The sequence below is a fragment of the Oryctolagus cuniculus genome, chromosome 2 (assembly GCF_964237555.1).
Source record: "Oryctolagus cuniculus chromosome 2, mOryCun1.1, whole genome shotgun sequence".
Classification (NCBI taxonomy): domain Eukaryota; kingdom Metazoa; phylum Chordata; class Mammalia; order Lagomorpha; family Leporidae; genus Oryctolagus; species Oryctolagus cuniculus.
Window position 1 is genome coordinate 46663319 of NC_091433.1, and position 24757 is coordinate 46688075.

General features: G+C 49.9%; 1 protein-coding gene across 2 annotated transcripts in view; it reads right to left on the bottom strand.

The window, feature by feature from the left end:
* Positions 1–21191: 21191 nt before the first annotated feature.
* The window catches only part of ADAM2 (ADAM metallopeptidase domain 2), a 70240-nt gene continuing 66674 nt past the window's right edge, over positions 21192–24757 (bottom strand). Inside the window, exons 19-20 of one of the 2 annotated variants that reach the window (XM_051828834.2) lie at positions 21928–22002; positions 21192–21525 (exon numbers count right to left, since the gene is read on the bottom strand). In XM_051828834.2, the coding sequence (XP_051684794.1) occupies positions 21969–22002 (34 nt within the window). In that variant the 3' untranslated portion in view covers positions 21192–21525; positions 21928–21968. 2 annotated transcript variants of the gene reach the window in all.

A 24757-nucleotide genomic window follows, 5' to 3' on the forward strand; every position in this document is an offset into this window, starting at 1 on the left:
CTGAAGGACATTGGAAGACACCAGAAGCAGGAGCTGCCTGACCTCCTGCTATCCTGTCTTGCATCTCTTCCCACTCCCTCGCCACCCCCGCCCTGGCCTGAAGCAAGCTGTAAAAGCCAGAATTCCTCTTCCCTAAGCAGGCCATGGGAACTAGAAGTCTCTTCACTAAAACAAGATCTAAAACCTCAAAAGAGGCTGTGAAGATGCTGGGCAGACCGGACTCGCAGGGTTTCCTGCTCAGTCCCCTACCCTTTGGCCAACCCCATTTTGACAGGGCTGTCGATTCTTCCTTGGGTCGTTATTTCTGAAGTCTCCAGTGTCACATACAACCTTGATTAAATAAAATTTGCATGATTGACTTTGCTAACTTGTCTTCTGTGACAGAACCATCAATCAGGAACCATATGAGAATAAGGAAACTGCGCAACCTAACCCATGGCGTGCGGGATGCGTATCATGTATAAGGGGTAAATAACAGGGACACATACATGCCTACAGCTCAATAACAAAACCAACAACCCATCAAACAATGGACAAAGGTGTGTGTGGGAGGAAGCGCTCTGGTGCTGTGGGTTGAGCCTGGGAACGAGCCCCTCCTCCCATCCCCATTCCAGCTTCCTGTCGATGTGCACCGTGGGAAGGCAGCAGGTGATCACCCAAGTTCTTGGGTCCCTGCCACCCACGTAGGAGACCAAGACGGAGCTCCTGGCTCCTGGCTTTGAGCTGGTCCAGCCCTGGCTGTTGTGGGTATTTGATGAGTGAAGCAGCAGATGGAAGTGCTCTCTCTGTCTCTGCCTCTGTCTCTTTCTCTCTGCCACTCTGCCTTTCAAATAAAAATAAATGAATAAACGTTAAAAATGCACCAGGACATGAATAGACATTTCTCCAAGAAGATACACCAATGGCCTATAAACACATGCAAAAGCGCTCAGCATCACTGATCACGAATCAGTAAGGTACAAAACCATTTGGTCTGGCCCTGCCCAGGCAAGTGCAGGCTGGACTCAAAGTTCGATAAAACTACTGCAGGCTCATTTTTTTTTCTTGTAAAGATTTATTTATTTATTTGAGAGGCAGAGCTACAGACAGAGAGAGGGAGAGACAGAGCCGGCTCCTTTTCTCCTTATACTAAGAGGAGGCACCGTGGTCTCTCATGTGGCCTCTGTAGCTCTTGCGAAGATGCGCTGGGGCAGGTACAGCTACTGAGACGGGTGTCTCTGTGGAAGTCAGCGACGGGAGCCTCTGCTCCGGCTGCCGTCTTGCTTGCAGCCTCTGGGGGTCCTGTTTGTAGGGCAGGGGTTGGGGGGGTGCGTGTTGGATAAGTGCTTAAGTCAGGAATCAGGGTTACTGACAAGTCGTGGGGGCTGGAGAAGACATGCTAGCTGGTGGCGGAGGGTTTAGATTCTTCATTGTTTATATACAACCTGCCCCAGATCCCATCCGGGAGCATTTCAACGAAGCAGATACTGAGATCAAGGGGACAGGTGGCAAGGGGGCCTTGAGATCTCTCAGGAGACCCTAATCTACCGGCTGAAGTTTCCAGTCCAGGACTCTTGCGGACATAAAGGAATATTTCAGTTGATACATTTTTTCTGGAAGTTGAAAGCTCTAGGCCTGACAGCTGTTCCAGAAACAGTTTGGAGAAAGCCAGTCAGCCGTCCCCAGGCAGGCGCCCAGCAAGGGTAGTGAAGATCCTCCCTCACCACAGCCTCTAAGGAGCTGGTGCCAGGGAGGGGCTGAGTGGGCGTGGCCGCCGGGCGCACCTGCTCCCTGCTCTCCTTCCCCGCCTCCCTGGTTTAGGAGCCAGAGCGCATCCTGCCTTCCACCAGAGGCGCCCCCTGCCCTCCGCTGTCGTCACAGCCTTTCGCCAGCACCGCCTTCTCCCCCCACCCCAGAAGAGCTGCTTGGAACACACCCAGCCACACACGCACGCGCTCTCCTGGGACCGCCTTGCGCGCAGGGACTCATCTAGTGCTCCGCAGCCCCTGGAGCTGGTCCTCGGGCAGGGTGGGGGCAGAACTCAGAATCCTGGAGGAAGGGGCGCTGAAGCCCCAGGTGCCAGGCAGCCTCGCAAGCACAGAGCGTGGTCCCCGCACGTTGCCAGAGGTCGGCTTGTGTGGCCCCGCACGTGGCTCCCCATCAGGGATCTGGGTGCGCCTGCCGGCAGCATGGAAGGAAGGGACCTGGATCGCCCACCTGGCAGGCCTGGATCTGTGGCCGCGCTTGTCTGAGGGAAGCCACGTGGGCTTGGTAAATACTCTGCCTCCTGTTTGTCAGATTCAGTGTCCCTGGGGAACCAGCCTGGCTTTCAGCCCCACAGTGAGTGTGAAAGCAAGGGACAGGCACGGTGGGAAGCCTTTAAGAGATCCGCATGGCCCCGGTCAGCCCGCGTGTGGCCCTGGTCATTGCTATCCAGCCCAGTCCATGCACAGGAGGAGTTGCTGTCCCTTGGCAGGCCCAGGGGGAGGCTCAGTGTCTGGAGGAAGCTGCAGAGGCCTGGACTGGGCTTTGCCCTCACATGGGCCTTCACAGAGCCAAAGGGTGTCAGAGGGCCACTGGGGAATCAGACTGAAAGGTGACCCGATCTGTGCCTCACTGAAGGTGCTCAGATGTGCGGGGGACAGGGACCAAGGTGAGGGCCAGCAGGGGGAGGGGACAGCAGCACTTGCTCCGGGCTTCTGTGCCAGGCCTCCCAGGCTGCCGCTCTAATCCACAGAAGCTGAGCATTGCCTGCAGGCCCTGCAGTGCCAGATTTGCTATCTGCCCAGCCATAGGCATCCCCCACCACCATGTGTCCCTAAGCACAGAGGTGAAGGCCGCCTCCAGGCGCCCACAAACAGCCCAGTGCCCGTCCTTTTCACGTGGGCACCTCGCTTCCCTGGAGTCTCCACTCTCTCGGGTTTTGAAGGAATTCAACGAGGCAGTGCCTGTTTCTTACACTGCCTGACATAGGGGCATCAAATAGTCACCATCATCATCATCATGATCCCCGTCCTACAAGTGGTCAGACTGCATCAGGACTGTCTACTTTTGGATCTGGTCCCCTCACCCACCTGTGAGCTGCTGACGAACCAACACAGAGCATACCGTATTCCTATTTTTATTACCATCACCATAGCAAGGTAATGGTAGCTACCCACCAAAGGCTGGATGGATGGGAAGAGAGAGGAGAGAATGAAGGACCTGGAGAGGAAGACTGGTGGGCGAGCCTTCTGCATGGTCTTGGTTTAGAGACCTTATTTTCTGTGCTCCACTGCAGGCTCGTATTCACCAGACTAATTCCCTTACAGAAGATGAGCTGAGCAGCAACCTGAATAGTCAAAGCAGCACATCTGCTCTGCTGGTACCCAGGGACTGTCACTTGGGGCAGGCAACTTGAAGGCAGCTTTTGGGATTCCGTGGCTCCTGGAGCTGCCTCTCAGAGTTCCCTGAGTTTGTGCAAGGCTGGAGAAGTCCCAAGAGCCAATTTAGAAACAATGTGGATGATCTGAAATGCACTCAACCTCAGAGTTCATCAGAGTCCCAAGAGCTCCTCTCTTCCTAACCCCTCCTCTCCTCTCTCCCACTCTTTAAACTTGAAATCGCAGACACTCAGAAGGAAACTTGTCATTCTCGTCACTTTTGGTTTCCGTGGCGTCCAGATCAGTAGTTCCAGTTTTATCCTCACTCCTGGGACGTATTTCCGACTGAGAAACATGACCACGCCTAAATCTTCACACTCCTCAATGTGATGGTTAACTTCAAAAATCAGTGAGAGTAAATGCGAGTTTTGATGAAGGATGGTGTTTCAACTTGCATCCCAGAATCGTCACACCCCAGTGGAGTGGGATGCCCAATGCCCACTCCTCCAAAAGAGGTCCGCGTCCTAACGCCCAGTTCTCATGACTATAACTTTACTTTGCAGATGTAGTTAAGTTGAGGATCTGGAGACGAGATTATCCTGAATCTAAAGTGTGCCCTCAGTGCAATGGCAAGTGCTCTGTTACCAGAAAGGAGAGGCGGGTTTCACCCACTGAGAGACCCGGAGGGGAAGGCCCTGGGGAGAGAGTCAGGAAAAGGGGGTGAAGCGTCTGCACGCTGACGATCACTGGGAGACAGTGGTGAACACCTTTTCCCTTAGAGTGCCAGAATGAACCAAGCCTTATGGCAGCTTGATGCTGGCATTCTGGTTTCCAGAACTCGGAGAGAATAACTGTTCATCTTTGAGCCACCAGGTTTGTGGCGATTTGAATTGGCAGCCACAGGGCCCTGATACAGCTCCTGAAGCAGTGTCTTGATGTGGGGTGGGGGGGTGTGGGGCGGGGAGGGAAAGAGCTCAGTGGGGCCATGCACCCTCCACAGGGGTGCTGACCACAAGGCAGGGGCCTGGAGGCTCCCAGGATCCTAAGCGCCCTGGACTTTGCTTGCTGCCTCCTGTTCCTCTCCATGTACAGGTTCATCTCTCTGTCAGCAGGAGCGCCTAAAGGTAGCATGAACAGGAAGAGATGGAGTGAGGCCTAACTTTCCACTGCAGCACTGGCAGGGCTGGTGCCCTCCATCAACTCGTTTGCCAGCGAGTTTCACACAGGTGTGAGGGCCATGGGGACAGGCCTGCCTTGTCCCCTCGGACCTCCTCATGGGGTTCCCTTCCTCCTTCCCGAGCACAGTGGATGCTCTCCTCAATAGTCTTCTCTTTGCCCCTCTCGGGTGCAGAACGGGTCAGCCAGAGGCAGTGCACTTGCTCAGAAGACAGCCGAGTTAGCCGCTTAGATCAAGGGTCGGCTTCCACCAGGCCTGAGCTCAGCCCAGCCTCCAGCCCTTCACAGTTCACAGAAGGGAGGAAGGAAGCTTCCCATACAGCACTGGTTCAGTTCTTGTTCCGGTTGCTCCACTTCTGATCCAGCTTCCTGCCAACGTGCCTGGAAAAGCAGCGGAAGATGGCGCAAGCACTTGCACTCCTGCCACTCACGTGGGAGACCCGGGTGGAGTTCCATGCTCCCAGCTTCGGCCTGGCCCAGCCTCAGCTGTTGTGGCCATTTAGAGGTGAGCCAGCAGATGGAAGATCTTCCCCTCCCTAACCCCTTTCTCCCTCTCTCTCTCTAATTCTGCCTCTTAAAAAAAAAAAAAAAAAAAGTGGATGAAGGGAGCTTTGTTGTTGGGTGGAGCCAGCAACTTTGCTCTTATTTTCCCTGTACCTCAATAGCATTCACTGAAATTCCCCTGAAACTCTAGGGGCAGAATTTTCTTTTCTTCTTCTCTTCTCTTCTCTTCTCTTCTCTTCTCTTCTCTTCTCTTCTCTTCTCTTCTCTTCTCTTCTCCCCTCCCCTCCCCTCCCCTCCCCTCCCCTCTTCTCTCCTCCCCTCCCCTCTTCTCTCCTCCCCTCCCCTCTTCTCTCCTCCCCTCCCCTCCCCTCCCTTCTCTTCTCTTCTCTTCTTTTTTCCAGGCAGAGTTAGACAATGAGAGAGAGAGACAGAGAGAAAGGTCTTCCTTTTCCGTTGGTTCACCCCTCCAAATGGCTGCTACGGCTAGGGCGCTGCGCCGATCCGAAGCCAAGAGCCAGGTGCTTATCCTGGTCTCCCATGTGGGTGCAGGGCCCAAGGACCTGGGCCACCCTCCACTGCACTCCTGGGCTACAGCAGAGAGCTGGACTGGAGGAAGAGCAGCCAGGACAGAATCCAGTGCCCCAACCAGGACTAGAACCCGGGGTGCTGGTGCCGCAGGCGGAGGATTAGCCTAGTGAGCCACGGCGCCAGCAGCAGCGTTTTCTAAAAGAGGCCAGGAGAATTGACCAAGTGGCGGTCTCTGAGGCCAAAGATGCTGGTGGATAGAGGCATCTGAAATCTGGGTAAAAAGAACAAAGTGCGACCTTTGACTCTCCACTGTTTGGCCAGTGGGACAGGAGCAGGGGGCGGAGTCAGGCCTCAGAGGGCTCTGAAAGGACCCCAGACGTCAGCTGCCACCTGCCACCTGCCACGTTGTGAGCCGCTCAGGTGATTTCACAGAGGAAGGTGCTCAGGCTGAGAGGTGCTAAGGGCCTGGTTTCCAGTCAGGTGGGTTAGGGATGCACAGCGGAGCTTGACAACGACAGACTCCAAGTCCCTGCATGCTTGCGCTTCTCACCATAGCACAACACAGCCAATTTAAGAACAGGACAGTGCCAAGGGTTCCTTCATGGAAGCCACAAGAATTGGAATGACCATAGAGAGAGCCTGGTGATGAGGTGGCATTTTCTTCTGAAATGTATTATTCAGGGGCTGGCAAATGGCACAGCCCGCAATGTCGGTATTCCATGTGAGTGCCTGACCCAGCCCCCTGCTAACGCTCCTGGGAAAGCAGAGGAGGATGGCCCAAGCACCTGGACCCCTGCCACCCACGTAGGAGACCCTGATGGAGCTCCTGGCTCCTGGCTTCAGCCTGGATCCGTCCTGGCCATTGTAGCCATTTGGAGAGTGAACTAGTGAATGGATGATCTCTCTCGCTCTCTGTGTATCCTTCTCTCTATAACTCTGCATTTCAAATAAATAAATAAATAATAAATCTTTTAAAAAACCTTATTATTCATCTGTGAAAGCAAAATATATTCCTCAACGGAGGATTAATTAAATAAATCATGGCTCATCTCTATAATGAAACAGCATGCGGCCCTGAAAAAGTGAGCTACAGCTGTATGTCCTGACAGGAAAATCTGTCCAACATCTGTTAAACGAAAAGGCAGCATGTTTTCACACACACACACACACACACACACTCACTCATGTACCCCCATACACACATATTTACTGAAGAGCATTTTTGGAATGTCTGGGAAATACTGATCAAACTGTTAATAGTAGCTACTATTAGCTCCTAGGTGTTTGAAGGGAAATTTACATTTTTACTTTATGCAACTCAGTCTTTTTAAGTAGTATCTGAATTACTTTATAATGAAAAAAAAAAACCCTAACAATTAAACCACATGGTCAATCACCGACTGACCCCGCCACCTGAAGAGCTGCTTGTTCTAGAGACTCAGAAAGACTCGGCACTGTGAGGAAGGAAATCGCTGGTGGGCGCCGAGAGACTCCAGCTGAGCCAAGCCTCCTACCCCTCCACTTCCCTGTGTCCACGTTTTCCCTCCACTCTAATTCCTCATCTGGTTCAATACTTAAGCAAAACTGTGTTTGGGTTTTGAAATCTGCTGCTAGTTTGCTCTGTGTTCACACACACACACACACACACTTCCCCAGATAAATAAAGAATGCATATACACTGCACAGCAGGAGGGAAGAGGAATGAGTGCCAGGAGGTGGGGGAGTGCTGCACGTGCTCTGACTGGGGACCCCAGGGGCTGTGAGCCAGGCCCAGGCTAATGCGGATGGGAAGGATCCTCAGAGTGAGAAAGCAGGAATAGGACAAGTCACCTGAAAGTGCCCAGTTGGGTCCACTTTACTTTGCTTCATTGCCAGAGTTGCCTCCTCATACCATTCTGACAATCAAACAGAAAGTCTGTTTTCTCTTCTCTGAGAAGTGAAGAAAAACAAACCCTTTGGGTTTCCACCAGACTTGGCAAAGATTGTACACATGTTGGCTAAGGGCTCAAAGAAATATTAAAGCTGGGTCCAAAACCTGGACTTTGTCTAGACGTCGCCCTGTGGAGCTGAGCATATATGAACAAGAGATAAGGGGGGACGTGCTGTGGCTTAGTGGGTAAAGCCGCCGCCTACAGAGCTGGCATCCCATATTGGCGCCGGTTCGAGTCCTGGCTGCTCCACTTCTTTTTTTTTTTTTTTTTTTTGACAGGCAGAGTGGACAGTGAGAGAGAGAGAGACAGAGAGAAAGGTCTTCCTTTTGCCATTGGTTCACCCTCCAATGGCCGCCGTGGCTGGTATACTAAGGCCAGCGTATCGCGCTGATCTGAAGCCAGGAGCCAGGTGCTTCTCCTGGTCTCCCATGCAGGTGCAGGGCCCAAGCACTTGGGCCATCCTCCACTGCACTTCCAGGCCATAGCAGAGAGCTGGCCTGGAAGAGGGGCAACTGGGACAGAATCCAGCGCCCCGACCGGGACTAGAACCCGGTGTGCCGGCACCCCGAGGCGGAGGATTAGCCTAGTGAGCCGTGGCGCTGGCCTGCTGCTCTACTTCTGATCCAGCTCTCTGCTATGGCCTGGATAGCAGTAAAAGATGGCCCAAGTGCTTGGCCCCTACCCCAATGTGGGATACCTGGAAGAAGCTCCTGGCTCCTGGCTTCTGATTGGCGAAGCTCCGGCCGCTGTGGGTGGCTGTTTGGGGAGTGAACCAGCGGATGAAAGACTTCTGTCTCTCTGCGTCTGCCTCTCTGTAATTCTGCCTTTCAAATAAATAAGTAAATCTTAAAAAGGAGTAGGGGATGAGGGCAATGGTGTATCCTCTGCCCAGAGGGAGCTTCCAGCAGCCTGCGTACTCACAGTGAGAATCAGGAGATACCCATAAGTGATTTCTCCTGGCCACAGAGGAAGCGGGGGGACCATGTTGGGAAGAGGGAGGCAGGAAGGCGGGGCTCCACAGAGGAAGCGGGGGGACCATGTTGGGAAGAGGGAGGCAGGAAGGCGGGGCTCCCCACACCCACCCCTGACTCAAAGGGCTGAACTAATGCTATCGGTTCAGTGATGGGATTTCAGCTTGTTTTTGAAGCTATTGCCTATCTGAAACCATCTGACAAAATGAACCTTCCGCAGGTGAGGGAACGGAGGGTGGGGACAGACGTGAAGTTGCCCATGCGTCTCCCTGGAGAGTAATTACCAGACACTGACAGGAACCCCTGTGAGTGACTGCTCCTAAAGACCCAGGGCTGTGCCCGTCATGGCCACTCCCAGCTGCTGGATTCATCCCCACCCACTTGCTGGGTGCCTTCCTGTGGTCAGACCACTCACTGGAATACCAAGCAGGGCACACAGCGGGGTGGGGGCATTGAGTCTCTTTACCAGCTCCTCTGGAAGGAAGCGCAACAGTAGTTACACCATGCAGCACCGCGGTGGCGTGGGGAAGAACAGCGGAGTGACCTTTGCCGGTGGTCAGAGAGGTTGCTCAAGTCCTCTTGTTCCCTTTAACTCACTGCTGAAGGCCCTTTTCCTTATGCTGGGGCCTAATTATCTCCTCCTTTTCAGGGGGCTTTGTTGTTAAGAACAAAACCATACCGGAAATGTTATTGCAGATTTAAAATCTGATTCCTCTTTTTTCCACAATGGCTGCAACAATCACTAACACAAAAATGTTTTGGAGCCAGCATTGTTCCTTGGCACGCTAAGCTGCAGCCTGCAATGCTGGCGTCCCACATCAGGGTGCTGGTTCGCATCCTGGCTGCTCCACTTCTGATCCAGCTTCCTGCTAATGTGCCTGGGAAAGCAGCCAAGGATGGTCCAAGTGCTTGGGCCCCTGCCACCCATGGGAGACCTGGATGGAGCTCTGGGCGCCTGTCTTTGTCCTGGACCACCTCCTGCTGTTGCAGCCATTTAGCCAGTGAACCAGAGGATGAAAGATTTCTCTCTCTCTCTCTTTCTGTCTCTTCCTCTATCTGTCACTCTCCCCTTCAAATAAATAAATAAATAAATAAATAAATCTTCAAAAACACGGAAACAAAAAACTAAAAAAAAAGCTTTATATATACTAGAGCAGAAAATACTAAGCATCTTTCCTCTAAGGTCACCTTTTAAATCAGGACTTTGAACTCACTCTGACTGTTCTTCCTCTCTGCTTGGATCCCCACAGCTCACGGAATAAAGCCCTAGCTCCCTCACAGCGTGGCTTAGTGGGCAGCGTGGAGGCACTGGAGTCAAACAGACCTAGATCGATATCCTAACCCAATTACGCACCTGGGAACCGGCCAGGTGGCTACCCTCTCAGGTCCTCTGTTTGCTCAGCTGAAAATAGAACTGTGTAGGGTTGTGGAGATGAGATCACCTGGCATATAGATGCTCAGGAAAGGAGGTAGTGCAACCCAAGTGCACACTGATAGACGAACAAAAATAAAACAAAATTTGCTGCATCCCGGCAATGGAAAATTGTTGAGCCTTAAAGAGGGAGGCGATTCTAATACTTTGCTACAACATGGATGGACCTTGAAGACATTACGTTAAATGAATTAAACCCGACACACAAAGACATACAACTTCCTTTATATGAGTTTCCTAGACTAGTCAAATTCATAGAGACAGAAGGTGGAATGATGCTGCCAAGGGCTCAGGGTAGAGGAGATGACGTGTTAGTGTGTAATCTGTGTAGAAGTTCTGTTTAGGAGGATGAAAAGAGTTCTGGAGCCAAACGGTGGTGATGGTTTTGCAGCAATATGAACATTCTGAATGCCACTGCACTGCACACTTAACAGTGGTTAAGTTAGTAAATTTTGTGTTATGGGTACCTTACCACCAAAAAAATTTTTTTTAAGATTTATTTATTTATTTGAAAGTCAGAGTTACACAGAGAGGAGAGGCAGAGAGAGAGAGAGAGAGAGGTCTTCCATCCGATGGTTCACTCCCCAATTGGCTGCAACATCCAGAGCTGCGCCGATCTGATGCCAAGAGCCAAGAGCTTCTTCCAGGTCTCACACATGGGTGCAGGGGCCCAAGCACTTGAGCCATCTTCTACTGTTATCTCAGGCCATAACAGAGAGCTGGATTGGAAGTGGAGCAGCCGGGTCTCTAACCAGCACCCATATGGGATGCCAGCACTTCAGGCCAGGGTGTTAACCCACTGCACCACAGCACCAGCCCCCACCAAAAAAAATTTTAAAATGAGTATTTAAAGTGTTTGCCAGAATGTAGGCAAAACATCCCTCTAGACATTGCTAATGTTGAGAGAAGTTATATGGAAACTACACCGTGGTGCCCACCTGGAACCAAAGCCAATGTAGCCTGCACGACTGGCACCCTAAGACAAATCTTTAAGAGAAAGTCTTTTACTACAAAAGATGTCCTATAAAGTCAGTAGAGACACCAGTCTTCCAGATGCACTAGTATCAACGGAGAGACCCGAGAAGCAGGAGAATAAGAGGTAACAGGATGCCTTCAAAGAACACCATGATTCTCTAGCAACAGATACCAAAGAGAAGGAAATTGATGAAATGCGTGAAAAAGGACCCAAAACAATGAGTTTAAAGAATCTCAATGAGACACAAGAGAATACTGGCAGGCAATTCAGTGAAGTTGGGAAGGCGGTTCAAGATCTGAATGAACCCAGCCAGCTGGAGTACATGGGGAGAGGAAGGAGACACACAGAAGGCTGTGGTAGGCGTTAGGCTCCCGGAGATGGAGACGCAGAAACAGAGGTTGAGAACAGGTTAGACGGGAGGTGGCAGGAACCCAGATGCCAGTTTCCCAGTTTTGCTTAGGGCTCTGTGTCCCTTCCAATTCTCAGTGGCCGGGGCAGCTGTCATTTAAGGACTTAGAGCCGCCGCTTTGCTTCTCTCCTTGCCACCAGCTCTGCTGCCAGGTGGAGATGTGCATGGGAGAAGCAAAGACCCTAGGATGGGATTCTGGCTTCTAGTCTGCCTGAAAGGATTTTCACAGGCTGGTGGGGATGGGGAGATGTACTTAGAATGATTCTTGTCCACTTCCAGCACCAACCATGAACTTGGGACTGGCTCTCAGGGTCTTGCACAAGGGATCCCTCTCCAGTCCCACTTGCCCAGGTCTCACTAAACAGACCAGTTTCTCACTGATCCTTGTCCACAGCTATCCTCACCAGGAGTCCCCCTTCCCATTTACCCAACTACGATGGCCTGGACTGTGTCCCCCTCCTCCTGTGGCTTGTTTCACTTGGCTACGATTCTTGTGAACCTAAGTAAATGAGCTTCCTGCGCATAACTGATGTACCTGTTTTAACAACGCTAACTCCATGTCGAGCATATGCATTAAGAATTTCCTATTGTAACAAAGCTGTGACTGAGTCAAGTGGCAGATGGCAGTCACTTGGACAACTGTGTATTGATATGCAAATGAGAATTGGCATCTGATGCTGAGATGACACACCCCTTTAGGAGTATAAATAGCAGTGCATTCGAACTTAACTGAGACACCTGTCACACGGGCTCCACTCTTTGTCATTGTCCACTCTAAAATAACACCAGCTTCCAGGTGCCCTGCCGGAGCAACAGTCCATTGGCTTCGTGGCTGGTGGCCTGTTGGGGTTTTGAACCTCTACCAGTGTCACCTTGAAGGGACTGACCTCCCGCACCATTTGCCCCACTTCTTTCATGGATGCAGTGCGTTTGTTCAGTTGTTAGCCATCTCTGCACATGTATTTTATCCTTTGGGTTACCTTGCCAATACTTTTGCTCATATTTGGTTTTTTTTTAAAGATTTTATTTATTTTTATTTGAGAGATAGAGTTACAGACAGTGAGAGGGAGACACAGAGAGAAAGGTCTTGCTTCCGCTGGTTCACTTCCCAGATGACCGCAACTGCTGGAGCTGTGCCCATCCAAAGCCAGGAGCCATGTGCTTTTTTCTGGTCTCCTATGTGGGTGCAGAGGCCCAAGGACTTGGCCATCTTCTATTGTTTTCCCAGGCCAAAGCAGAGAGCTGGACTGGAAGTGGAGCAGCCGGGACTACTGGAGCCCATGTGGGATGCTGGCGCCACAGGTGGAAGATTAACCTACTGCGCCACAGTGCCGGTGCCAACTTTTGCTCATATTTTAATTGCTGTTGATCATGTGTGTTTTTCATTCCATCAGTTTGGGGTGGGGAATCAACTTGCACTCAATTTGTCACATTAAAGAATAAGAGAACCTGCAACTCTTTGTGAAAAAAAAAAATTAACACTTGAGGTTAAATTGTCCCCAGATATTAGGGAAGCGGATTAACACCTCTGGTCCTCTGTTGGCCCAGGTGACACCCCTCCAGATTCATTTATTGAAGTCCTAACCCCCAGCACCTCAGAATTGGCTGTGTTTGTATATGGGGCCCCTAAACAGGTATTCAGTTAAACAGAGGTTACTGAAGTGGGCCCGAATCCAGCACGACTGGAGATGAGGGCAGAGGGAAGACCATGCAAGGACTCGGGGGGAAGATGGGGGAGAAGAGAGGTCTCAGGAGAAACCAGCCCTACCCACACGTTGATCTTGGACTTGGAGCCTCCAAGAAGGTGAGAAAATAGACTTCAGTTGTTGAAGCCACCAGTTCTTTTTTTTTTTGGAAACCCTAGCAAACTAGTAGACCATCTAAATCATATCCATCCTTCAAGACCAAGGCCAATTCAAACTAACGATGAACACTTTGATTCAATTCAACCCTCAGGGGGAAGCTCATAGCTGTCACACACCGGGCTATAGTGAGGAGTGTGGGAAGAGCCCTGGGATTTCCAAATGTTGCTGGAGGTTTCTAGTGTCTTCCTGAGTAAGACAGGCTACTGGCTGAATCAGCAGTTCGTCTTTGATGGGCGCCACCTTATAAATGCAAATCACTGTTAGAGAAGAGTCAGTCCTTGCATTGAAATTGGGATGGCTGTGATCCCTGCTGCAGATGGTTCCTCTTAGGAGGAGCAGGGGCAGAGTCCAGGTGAGAGATGTGGGAGATGCTCCCAAGTTCCTTATTAATGAATTCCACCCATTTGTATCTTTTTGGAGTGTGGAGGAAACATCTTTTTTTTTTTTTTTTTTTTTTTTTTTTTACAGGCAGAGTGGACAGTGAGAGAGAGACAGAGAGAAAGGTCTTCCTTTGCCGTTGGTTCACCCTTCAATGGCTGCCGTGGCTGGCGCGCTGCGGCCAGTGCACCGCGCTGATCCGAAGGCAGGAGCCAAGTACTTATCCTGGTCTTCCATGGGGTGCAGGGCCCAAGGACTTGGGTCATCCTCCACTGCACTCCCTGGCCACAGCAGAGAGCTGGCCTGGAAGAGGGGCAACTGGGACAGAATCCGGCACCCCAGCCGGGACTAGAACCTGGTGTGCCGGCACCGCAAGGCGGAGGATTAGCCTAGTGAGCTGCGGCGCCGGCCGGAAACATCTTTTATTCTCTCTGGAATTATCCAGAAGTGACTGGGCATTGGGATTCTGAGCCCACAAATGGAGGCATAATGGGTACCCCCCACTGAAAAGGACAGACATGTGGGAGTCCAAAGGGCGCACCCAGGCCAGGAGATGTTGACTCGAGGTGCTGCTCCCAGTGGGAACCCATCAAAGGTAGCAGGTGACCCCATCACATGTACAACCCCCGGTTCAGGGGACATCTTTGAGAGACAACATTGTAGGTTGTGAGTTGATACCTAGAAGCCTCCCATACTCTTCAAAGCACACCTGGGGCCTCCTACAGGGTATTCCATGGATCAGAGATACCAGATCCATAGAAGCCAGGAGCTGTCACCAACAAGAGAGGTGGATTTTACCAGCTTCTCAAGCAGAGAACCAAGAGGGGGTGAGCACCCAGCCCCCTTCCCCCATCACCTCAACTTCACAATTTCAGGGAAGCAGGAGAACCCAATGTGCCCCCTGCCCTGGCCTGTCATTCCCAAACCACACATACAAAGATGTGCCAGTATCTGGGAAGGATCAGCAGAGCTCCGATGCCAGTTTCGGCTGAGTCTGTTTGTAGAGTCATTTCTGACTAATGCCACTGAAAATTAAAGGGGGTGGCTGTGGTTTGAATGTATCTCCTGGGTACTCACGTTTTAGGAGCTTGGTCCACAGTTGCGCTGATGTTAAGAGGTAGTAGCGCTGTGGGCATATGTTTCCTGGTTGTTTTATTCCAGGATCGTGCTCCTGCATAAGAATTTAAAGCTGAGACAAAAGGACCAAAAGCAACAGCAGGATTTGTTTAAAGTGAATACACACTCAGGTGTGAGTGTGGGCAATCCACGAGGAGCAATGCTCTTTATAAAATGGGGTGTGGGGGAGAGATGTGCTGAGGAGCTGAGGAGAGAGTGAGTATCCCAGTCCCAGACCCCATTATGGAGTAGGGGGTGGTGTCCTAATTAAATACACAAACAGAGCAGAGTTTTGGTGGGGCTCAGGGTGTGTGATGGGCTCTGGGAAGGTTCCACAGCCTCTCCGTGTGGAGTTCAGTGCACATGTGTTGATGACATCCTCCTCTTTGTGCTGCAGGAGACTCAGGTGCATTGAGGGAAACTGGATGGGTTGGATGAGCATTCTTTTGCTGCTTTCCCAGGTGCCTTAGCAGGGAGCTGGATTAGAAGTGGAGCAGCTGGGATTCAAATCTGCACTCTGATAAGGGATAACAGCATTTAAAGTGGCTGCTTAACCCACTGTGCCACAACACCAGCCCAGAGGTTGGGAAAGGACATGCATTTGCTAAGTGTCTCCACTGAATCAAATGTGAGGCACTGTGAGGGAGTCTTTTAGTTAGGATCCAGGGGAGAACAGAGGTGCAAGAGGAGCCTTTGATCAGACAGAAGCGTAGTGATGTTCAATAGAGAGAGCCTAGCATCGAAAGATTACTAAGTGCTCAAGGGAAGATGATTGCCATGGTTTGGATGTGGCTTCACTGTGTCCCCCAGAGGCTCATGCGTTGGAAGCTGGGCCTCAGGCTGGTGGTAGCAGAGGCATAGAACCCTTAAGACTTGGAGCCTAGGGGCTGGCGCTGTAGCATAGTGGTATAGATGATGCCTGTAGTACCAGCATCCAATAGGGGCACTGGTTCGAGTCCTGGCTGCTCCTCTTCTGATCCAGCTCTCTGCTATGGCCTGGGGAAGCAGTAGAGGGTGGCTCAAGCTCCTGGATCCTGGTTTCAGATAGGCCCAGCTCCAGCCATTGCTGCCGTTTGGGGAGTGAACTAGTGGACAGAGGACTCCCCACCAGCCCACCTCTCTCTCTAACTCTGCCTTTCAAATAAATAAATAAATCTTAAAACAAAACAAAAGTGTTGGAGCCTAGTGGGAGGTGCTTGGGACTGCTGCCCAGAGGAACTAATGTAATTCACATGGTACCTGTTATAAATAAACAAGGCTGACCCTTGAATCACTCTGGCTTCCTGTCTCACCATATGCTCTCTCCCACATGTACACGTGCTCCAGCCATTGTCACTCCCTATAATGTGATGCAGCCAGGGAGACCCTCAGGAGGGCTGGCACTATGCTGTTAGGACCTCCAGCTTCCCAAATGTGAGCTACTATAAGCCTGTTTGCTTTGTTTTCTTAAGATTTATTTATTTATTTGAAAGTCAGGGTTATATACAGAGAGGGAGAGACAAAGGAGAGAGAGAGAGAGAGAGATCAATGTTCCATCTGCTGGTTTGTTGCAGTGGATTCGTTTCTGGGAGGAGGAGCGTGGTGGGGGCAAGAGGTGCGGAGTCACCACAGACCCTGGAAGTCGGGTGAAAGCAGGCCTGAGGCAAGCAGCCTGCAGACCCATTTATTTCAGTTGCTACAACAGCTTATATAGCCAAGGCAGCCAATCCGGTCAAGGGGCAGTCTATGCCCTAACCAATCACAGCCTGTTGCCAGGCAGTCTCTGAAGCCATCCAATCACAGCCTGTTGCCAGGCAGTTTCTGTTGCCAGTGGCCATCTTGGCATGGCCTTCTCATTCCACCACATTTCCCCCTTTTGGTTTATTTTTAGCAACGGGAGGCATGATTCTTGGCCATACCATTGTTGACCCTGTTTCCATGTGGTCTCTGTACGCAGCTGTGCCTGTCTTAGGTTGTCCCCAGGGGATCTTACCCGTTGTTAACTAACCAGCGCTCAAAACAGCAGACCACAGGAGTGCTTGCTCAGATGGGGGTAGGAATGAGGAACAATGTTAATCAGGAATGGCTTGACTGCACCCAGGCTGTGGGCCATTTGAGTAGCTGACCAGAGCTAGTGGGGTATAAAACAGTAATGGATGTGGCTATGGGCAGTTCCTCAAGGGTAGGATGATAGGGCAGGTGCATTCGCTAACAAGGGAGACTCACTCTTGTTCAGCTGGTTCTGGTTGGCTGTCAGTTGCAGGCTTTATGTTTCTGGCTGGTACCCAAATGGGCTGTTCTGCATTCTCTAGAAAGACACAAGCATATCCTAGACCCTTGGTTAGCAGAGGGTGTGGTCCCTTCCATTCTCCTGTCAGGGGGTCTTTCCACCTAACCATAGGGGCTGGGGTCTAGGATGGAAAGGATCCCCAGTGTTTATAAGCTGGGATGATCCCTTGGGAATCAAAACTAAGAAAATTGATAGTGAAAAGGACCTCAGTCAAAGCAAGCTGTGGGTCTGGGGGCATATGATTGTTTTTCTGTCTTTGTAAGAGACCTTTAATTGTCCTATGAGTTCTTTCAATGATTGCCTGTCTCTGTGGGTTGTATAGGATACCTGTGGTAGACTGTATGTTCCAGGATTTCAGGAAGGAATTAAATTCCTATGATGTATATGCTGGCCCGTTATCAGTCTTTATGGTCCAGGGGACATCAAGGACCAGCATGAATGATTTAACCACCTTTATCGCATTACTAGCCTTTTCTCTGGATTGGGCTGTTGCAAATACAACCTTTGAATAAGTATCTACCACCACACTGGTTCACTCCCCAAATAGTGGCAATGGCCAGGAGTGGGCCAGACCAAAGCCAGAAGCCAAGAACTCCATCCAGATTTCCCACGTGGGTGAAGGTATCCAAGGTCTTGGACCATCTTCTGCTGCTTTTGCAGGTGAATTAGCAGGGAGCTAATCAGAAGTGGAGCATCTGGTACTTGAACCAGCGCCCATACGGGATGCTGGCGTTGCAAACAGTGGCTTAACCCGCTATGCCATAGCACTGCGCCCAGCCTCATGTATTTTGTTGCAGCAATGGGAAGCTAAGACAAATGTAGCACATACTCTGCCAATCATACTGTAGCCCGTGAAAGGCTCTGTGGAGTGCCCTCCCAATGTTTTTTCGAATAAAGGAGTTGTTCAGCTCAGTGTGACACATAGCCAAGAGGCACGGCCCTGGTACATTTCTGTCATGTGATTCTATTCTCGTGCATTTGCATTGGCATGCTGGAAACAGGGCCGTTGGATTACACACTGAGTTCATTTGCTTAGCCCTCTCTGTCATAGTAAGCCATTGGCCAGACTCATTCACATGGCCACAGGAACTGTGAGGAAGGAAGGCAGTGTCTGGATAATGCCACCGTTGTGCCAGAGAGAGAGAACACAGCCACTGAGGAGCCCTGAACCCACGTAGCCCTGGCAGCGCCCCGCCAACCAAAGCCTGCATCGTTATCTTTCAGCAGTGAACACCTTTTACTATGATGGTCATGATAATGGGCTCATTGCTGTGGATATTACACTCATAAAAATCAGCCCCCAGTTCAGACATCGCCACAGCCCAGACACTGACAGCACCAGGCATTTTACAGAGAAAGGCGAAGGTGCTTTTGTTTTTTTCCCAACCTCCCGATCTCTCCGGGCTTACGTCACAGGGAAAACCGCCTGGTTTCTTGGCCCCGCTTGGCCAGTGTCTGCTCTTTGCCATCTTCTACCACTGGGGTCTTGAGCTGAGAAGGCTGGGTCAGGGCAGATCCAACAACCCCCGCGAGCAGCCCGCCTGCAGAAGTGGGGCCAGGTTCTGGTCGGCCTCATGCTGCCCGCTCCCCTCTCTCTCCTGCAGCCGGGGCTCCGCCTGCATTTTGTGGAGCAGGGCTCAGGCCCCGCGGTGTGCCTCTGCCATGGGTTTCCTGAGAGCTGGTTCTCCTGGAGGTACTAGGTAAGGGAACTGTGGGAGGTGCGGCCCAGTCAGGGCGAGCGGAGGGGAAGCCGGTGCTGTGGCCCAGCCTGGAGGGCGGAAGCTGGGGCCTCACGGGGGCCGTCATCTGCACAGAGTGACTGCGAAGCCTCAGCGACATCAGGCAGCAGATGGCTGAGACCTCAGGGCTGTGCTGGACTCCAGGGGACCTTTGCAGAGTAGGGGAGGGGGGATGCTTCTAGAGGCTCTACGCCACCTGCTGGGAAACCTTTGTAGAGGATAGAAATCTGCAAGGATTTTGCTAGATAGGTGCTGCTTGGTGGGGCCTTTATGCAGTGTACCAACCTCACCGCCGTCTGTGGCAGGCGTGTCCAGGTGGGGGCGCTCTAGTCCCAGGCTGAGGACACCAGGTGTGTCACAGTGTCACAGGCACTTTGGATGGAGCCATCCACAGGAGCAGGGGGCAGGGGAAGATGACCAGGGAGCAATGAGAGCACACCCAGTGCGCCTGAATGCCTCTTTTCCAGATCCCTGCTCTGGCCCAGGCGGGCTACCGGGTCCTGGCTGTGGACATGAAGGGCTATGGAGAGTCGTCTGCCCCTCCCGGTGGGTTGGCCATGCTGCAGGGGTCCTGGGTGGCCCTGCCTTGTCCTGGCTGAGCTCCCCAGCCTCTCTGTGCTTTCCCTGCCCTAGGTCAGAGTGGGCAGCCCTGCAAGGGGGTCTCACAGCACCCCCTGCTCCCCTGCAGTGTCCCGGGTGGATACTTTGGGGCCACAGTGGTCCCTGCTCCCTGCACTCTGAATGAACAAAGGGAACCCCAAGGGAGCCTCCACTGATCGCTGTGGATGCAGGACACGGAACCATCCATCTCCAGAACTTTGTTTTCTCCAGAGCGTTTGCATCTTACAAAACTGAGAGCCTACGGTCATTGGACAGTAATTCCTCAGTTCTCCCTCACCCTCCCCTGCAATGCAACCACTGTTCTCATTTCTTTCTCTATGACTTTGACTTCCTAGGTGCCTCATGGGAGTGGGATCTTACAGTGTTTGTTCTTTGGTAACTGGCTTCTTTCACTTAGCGTAGTATCGTCAGGGTTCATCCACACTGCAGCATTTGCTATAATCTCCTTTTTCAAGGCTGAATACTATTTCACTGCCCTTGTAAGCCACAGTCTGCTTCTCCATTCACCTTCGATGAGCCCTTCTGTTGCCTCTACCTTTTGGCTGTGGTGAGCAGAGCTGCAGCGCCCCTGGTTTCAGTTCTTCTGGGCACCTGCACCCAGAAGAGTTGCTGGATCCTACGGCCATTCGTATGCCAGATTCTTAACCCAGCATCGTGGATGCAGTGGGGGTCTCATCAAGGATGGTGTGAGATGCCCCAGAACCTCCTGGGACCACATGTGGGCTGTCAATGGCTGGGGAACCCCCTGGGACCACATGTGGGCTGTTGACGGCTGGGGAGCCCCCTGAGACCACATGTGGGCTGCTGGGTGTTTTCCCAGTGTGTAGACTCCTGTGTTCTCTCAGTGTCCGAGGGATCCCCAGCCCCAGTGAAGAGCCCCGGGCACCGAGGCAGGCACGTGAAGCAGCCAGGCGTGGGCAGAATCCCTGGTCCTCTGTCAGCGATGCGGTTGGCAGTGGTGGCGTCCTGGACTGAGCTGCTTCCCCTATAATTACTTCCAGCACATCTGACTGTGGTGTTTGAAGTCTGCTGACACAGCCCAGGGCTCTTGGCCACTCAGGGGACAACCAGCAGCCCCTCTGCATGTTCTGCATGGGACTGTCTTGTGTCTTGCCGGCATCCCAGATAGGCACCAGTTCTAGTCCTGGCTGCTCCTCTTCCAATCCAGCTCTCTGCTGTGGCCTGGAATAGCAGTAGAAGATGGCCCAAGTCCTTGGGACCCTGCACCCATGTGGGAGACCTGGAAGAAGCTCCTGGCTCCTGGCTCCTGGCTTCGGATTGGCACAGCTCTGGCCACTGCAGCCATCTGGGGAGTGAACCAGCGGATGGAAGATCTCTCTCTCTGTCTCTACCTCTCTCTCTAACTTTTTCAAATAAAATAAAATAAATCTTTAAAAAAAAAAGAGAGAGATTCTCTACAAATGTTTTACTTGTATATTCTACCAGCTTTCTTTTTTTAAATAAGGTTCTTGTGGTATATATTTTTGTATATTTTTGTATCTTTTACTTTGAACCTTTACATATGTTAAAGTGTTTACATTTTTCTTTGAAAAGCAGAGAGACTGATTCAGAGACAGAGAATGCTCCCATCTGCTGGTTCATTCCCCAAATGCCTACAAGGGCCCAGGAAAGGCCAGGCTGACATTAAGAGCCTGGAACTCAAACCAAGTGTCTCCTCTGAATGGCAGGAACCCAGTGACTCGAGCCATCATTGTAGTCTCTCAGGAGAAGCTGGAGTTATCGGCCAGAGCCATCAAACGCAGGTAGAACTCCTCTATAGGACGCAGGCACCTTAACTGCTAGGTGAAACTCCTACTCTGAAAATGTGTCTTTTGTAAGCAGCATGTGGTAGAGAAATTTGTCCGGATCTCAGAATCACTGTCTTCTCATTGGTTATAGACCATCAGACTACAACATAACAACATACCATTGCAATTTAAATTGTAACAGCAGCTTTTAATCATGGCACCACATTTATTGTAGTATAAACCTTCTTTGTCGTGCCTACTAACAGAATTAGTGCCTACTGGCTAACAAAAATAGTGATGAGAAAACCTTACAAACAAGAACTATGTGATATAAAACTTGTAATCATGGTTCTTGCAAGTTAAATGTGGAGTTATATATATATATATATGTATACATACATATATACTATGCTATATTTTCTGGTCAGGTTAAAACATATTATGCAGCTTGAATCCCAGAGAATCAGGTGATACATGTTCTTTTTCTTTTTCTCTTGTTCCATCCATTACAGATAATTACTCTGGAAGAATGAATAAAGGAGAAAAGTCACCTGTATGACCAAACAAGTTGAAATGGTGGCTAATCCGACACATAGCAGTGACAACACCTTTATTATAAGGTCGATATCTATCATGCAATTTGTTTTTAGCCAAAATTTTGAACACACACATGTTAAAGGATTAAACCTAATTAGAGAAAATAATTTAAAAGATAACACTGCAGGAAAAGCTTAAATGACTAATTACAATGTGGTTTCTGGCTACCATGTCTACAACGTAACACACAATACTGAAAAATACTCTCCAATTTTTAAATCACATACAGCTGCATGACTATTTCATATAGATCATATTATTTATCTTTAATATATTGCATTCTCCATCCTCCCTTTCCCTTGTCCCATTTCACTCCTTTAAAATACCTGGGATTCTCTGTGATTTCATGAAATCTCTGTTGTCCGGACTACTCTTTGAGTTCACTGTCACTTTCAAATTGCCTATGTGTACAAAAATAATAATTACCTAAAATTATACTTTTTTTTTTTGACAAGCAGAGTGGATAGTGAGAGAGAGAGACAGAGATAAAGGTCTTCCTTTGCCACTGGTTCACCCTCCAATGGCCGCCGCAGCTGGCGTGCTATGGCTGGTGCACCGTGCTGATCCAAAGGCAGGAGCCAGGTGCTTCTCCTGGTCTCCCATGGGGTGCAGGGCCCAAGCACTTTGGCCATCCTCCACTGCCTTCCCGGGCCACAGCAGAGAGCTGGCCTGGAAGAGGGGCAACCGGGACAGAATCCAGCGCCCCGACTGGGACTAGAACCCAGTGTGCCGGCGCCATTAGGCGGAGGATTAGCCTATTGAGCCGCGGCGCCGGCCCTAAAATTATACTTTTAATATCACTTGCAAAACTCTGCTCTAACTGTCCATTGAAATATTTCGTTCTGAATCTCCACATGAGATCTGGCTGCAATCATTTTAGCACTTATCTTGGGGCCAACGTTGTGGCTCAGTGGGTTAAGCCTTTGCCTGAGATGCCAGCGTTGGTTCAAGTTCTGGCTGTTCTGCTTCTGACCCAACTCCCTTCTAATGCACCCTGGGCCCCTGCCACCCATGTGGGAGACTCAGATGTTCTAGGCTGCTGAACATGGCTTTGGTCTGGCCCAGCTCCAGCCGTGGCAACCATGTGAGGAGTGAACCAGTGAATAGAAGATCTCTCTCTCTCCCCCTCTCTCTTCATCTCTTCCTCTCTCTCCATAACTCTACCTTTCAAGTAAATAAAATAAATCTTTTTTTTTCTTAAAAAAACATAACCCTAAGATGGAGGATACCTCTAACATGGTCATTAGATGAACACCCTACCTCTTTGCATACCCAAACATGAGAAAAAGGCACAGTGGTATAAGATTGCCTGAAAATAAACTCAGAGAGAATTTGCACATTCATCATACTGTTGGTTAAATATCTTTAGGGTTTTTAAAAATCATTTATTATTAGCTCTATTTATTTCCATTAATTTTACTGGCTACTTTTTTTCCAAATATATTTGATAAATCAGTTTCAGCCACAATAAACTTATCCAATATAAGAAAACAAATTTAATATTTGAAGAGTTAGCAGAATTAAAGTATTTTATATGCTGCATATTATTTCAGAAATTCATATTAACTTCTGAAACGGTGTCTCTGAGATATACGCCCTTTTTATTTACATTGTTTTATTAATCTAATAACAGTTAAAGTAAAATGAAGAGCATAGGTATAAAACTCAAAAGCAGAAATTATTTTTAGCAATTTCTCTGAAGATATAGAAACTGATTTTAATATCTGTTTATTCTTATAACATACTTTCAGATATTTATTTTTTAATACACAAGTATAATTTTTTTCCCCTGTAGATTACCTATGGCTGTATCCTGGCTTCTTCAGTATTATTACATGTTACGTTTTAACCTTTTCTACCTTTGACTGCCTGTATCTCGATTTAAGGACCTGTAAAAAAAGAAGCTTAAATATTTTCCTGGGTTTCCCTGTTACCTTTCGTTAAAATAGTACATGCAATTTTTTGAAATATGTAAATATTAAAAGTAATCCTTAGGGGCCAGCACTGTGGCATAATGGGTAAAGCCACCACCTGCAGTGCTGGCATCCCATATGGATGCCGATTTGAGTCCTGGCTGCTCCACTTCCAATTCAGCTCTCTGCTATGGCCTGGGAAAGCAGTGGAAGATGGCCCGAGTCCTTGGGCCCCTGCTCACATGTAGGAGACCTGGAAGAAACTCCTGGCTCCTGGCTTCGGATCAGCACAGCTCTGGCCATTGTGGCCAACTGGGGAGTGAACCAGTGGATGGAAGACCTCTCTCTCTCTCTCTGCCTCTCCTTCTCCCTCTCCCTCTGTGTAACTCTGACTTTCAAATAAATAAATAAATCTTTTAAAAAAAGGTAATGCTTAATAGAAATTTAAAGATAAAGACCAAATAATAAATGAATATAGATAAGTTTTTAAAAAGATTTTTAAAAAAGATTTATTTATTTGACAAGCAGAATGAGAGAGAGAGAGAGAGAGAGAGAGAGAGAGAGAGAGAGAGAGAGAGAGAATCTTTCATCTGTTGGTTCACTCCCCAAATGGCCAAGAGTGTGGAACTCCATCCAGGTCTCCTATGTGGGTGGCAAGGGCCCAAGCTCTTGGTCCATCCTCCTCTGTCAAAGGATCTGGATTAGAAGCAGCTGGGACTAAAACAGGCACCCACATAGACTGCTGACAATGCAGGCGGTGGCTTAACCTACTGCGCCCCAGTGCCGGCCCCATGTAGATAAGTTTTTAATTAAAAGGGGCTGGTGCTATGGTGTAGTTTCTGCCTGCAGTGCCCACATCCCACATGAGTGTCGGTTCAAGTCCCGGCTGTTCCACTTCCCTTCCAGCTCTCTGCTATGGCCTGGGAAAGCAGTGGAAAATGGCCCAAGTCCTTGGGCCCCTGCACCCACATGGGAGACCCAGAGGAAGCTCCGGCTCCTGGCTTTGGATCAGCTCAGCTCTGGCCATTGCAGTCATTTGGGGAGTGAACTAGGGGATGGAAGACTTTTCTCTCTCTGCCTCCCCTTTGTCCGTATAACTCTGACTTTCAAATAAATAAATAAATCTTTATAAAAAATTTAACTAAAAGTGATTTCCATTTAATTTGACTCCTAAAGGACTCCAAGCTTTTATAAAATTTAAACAACTGGCCTTTGAAAACAATTCTATTGATTATTCATGATA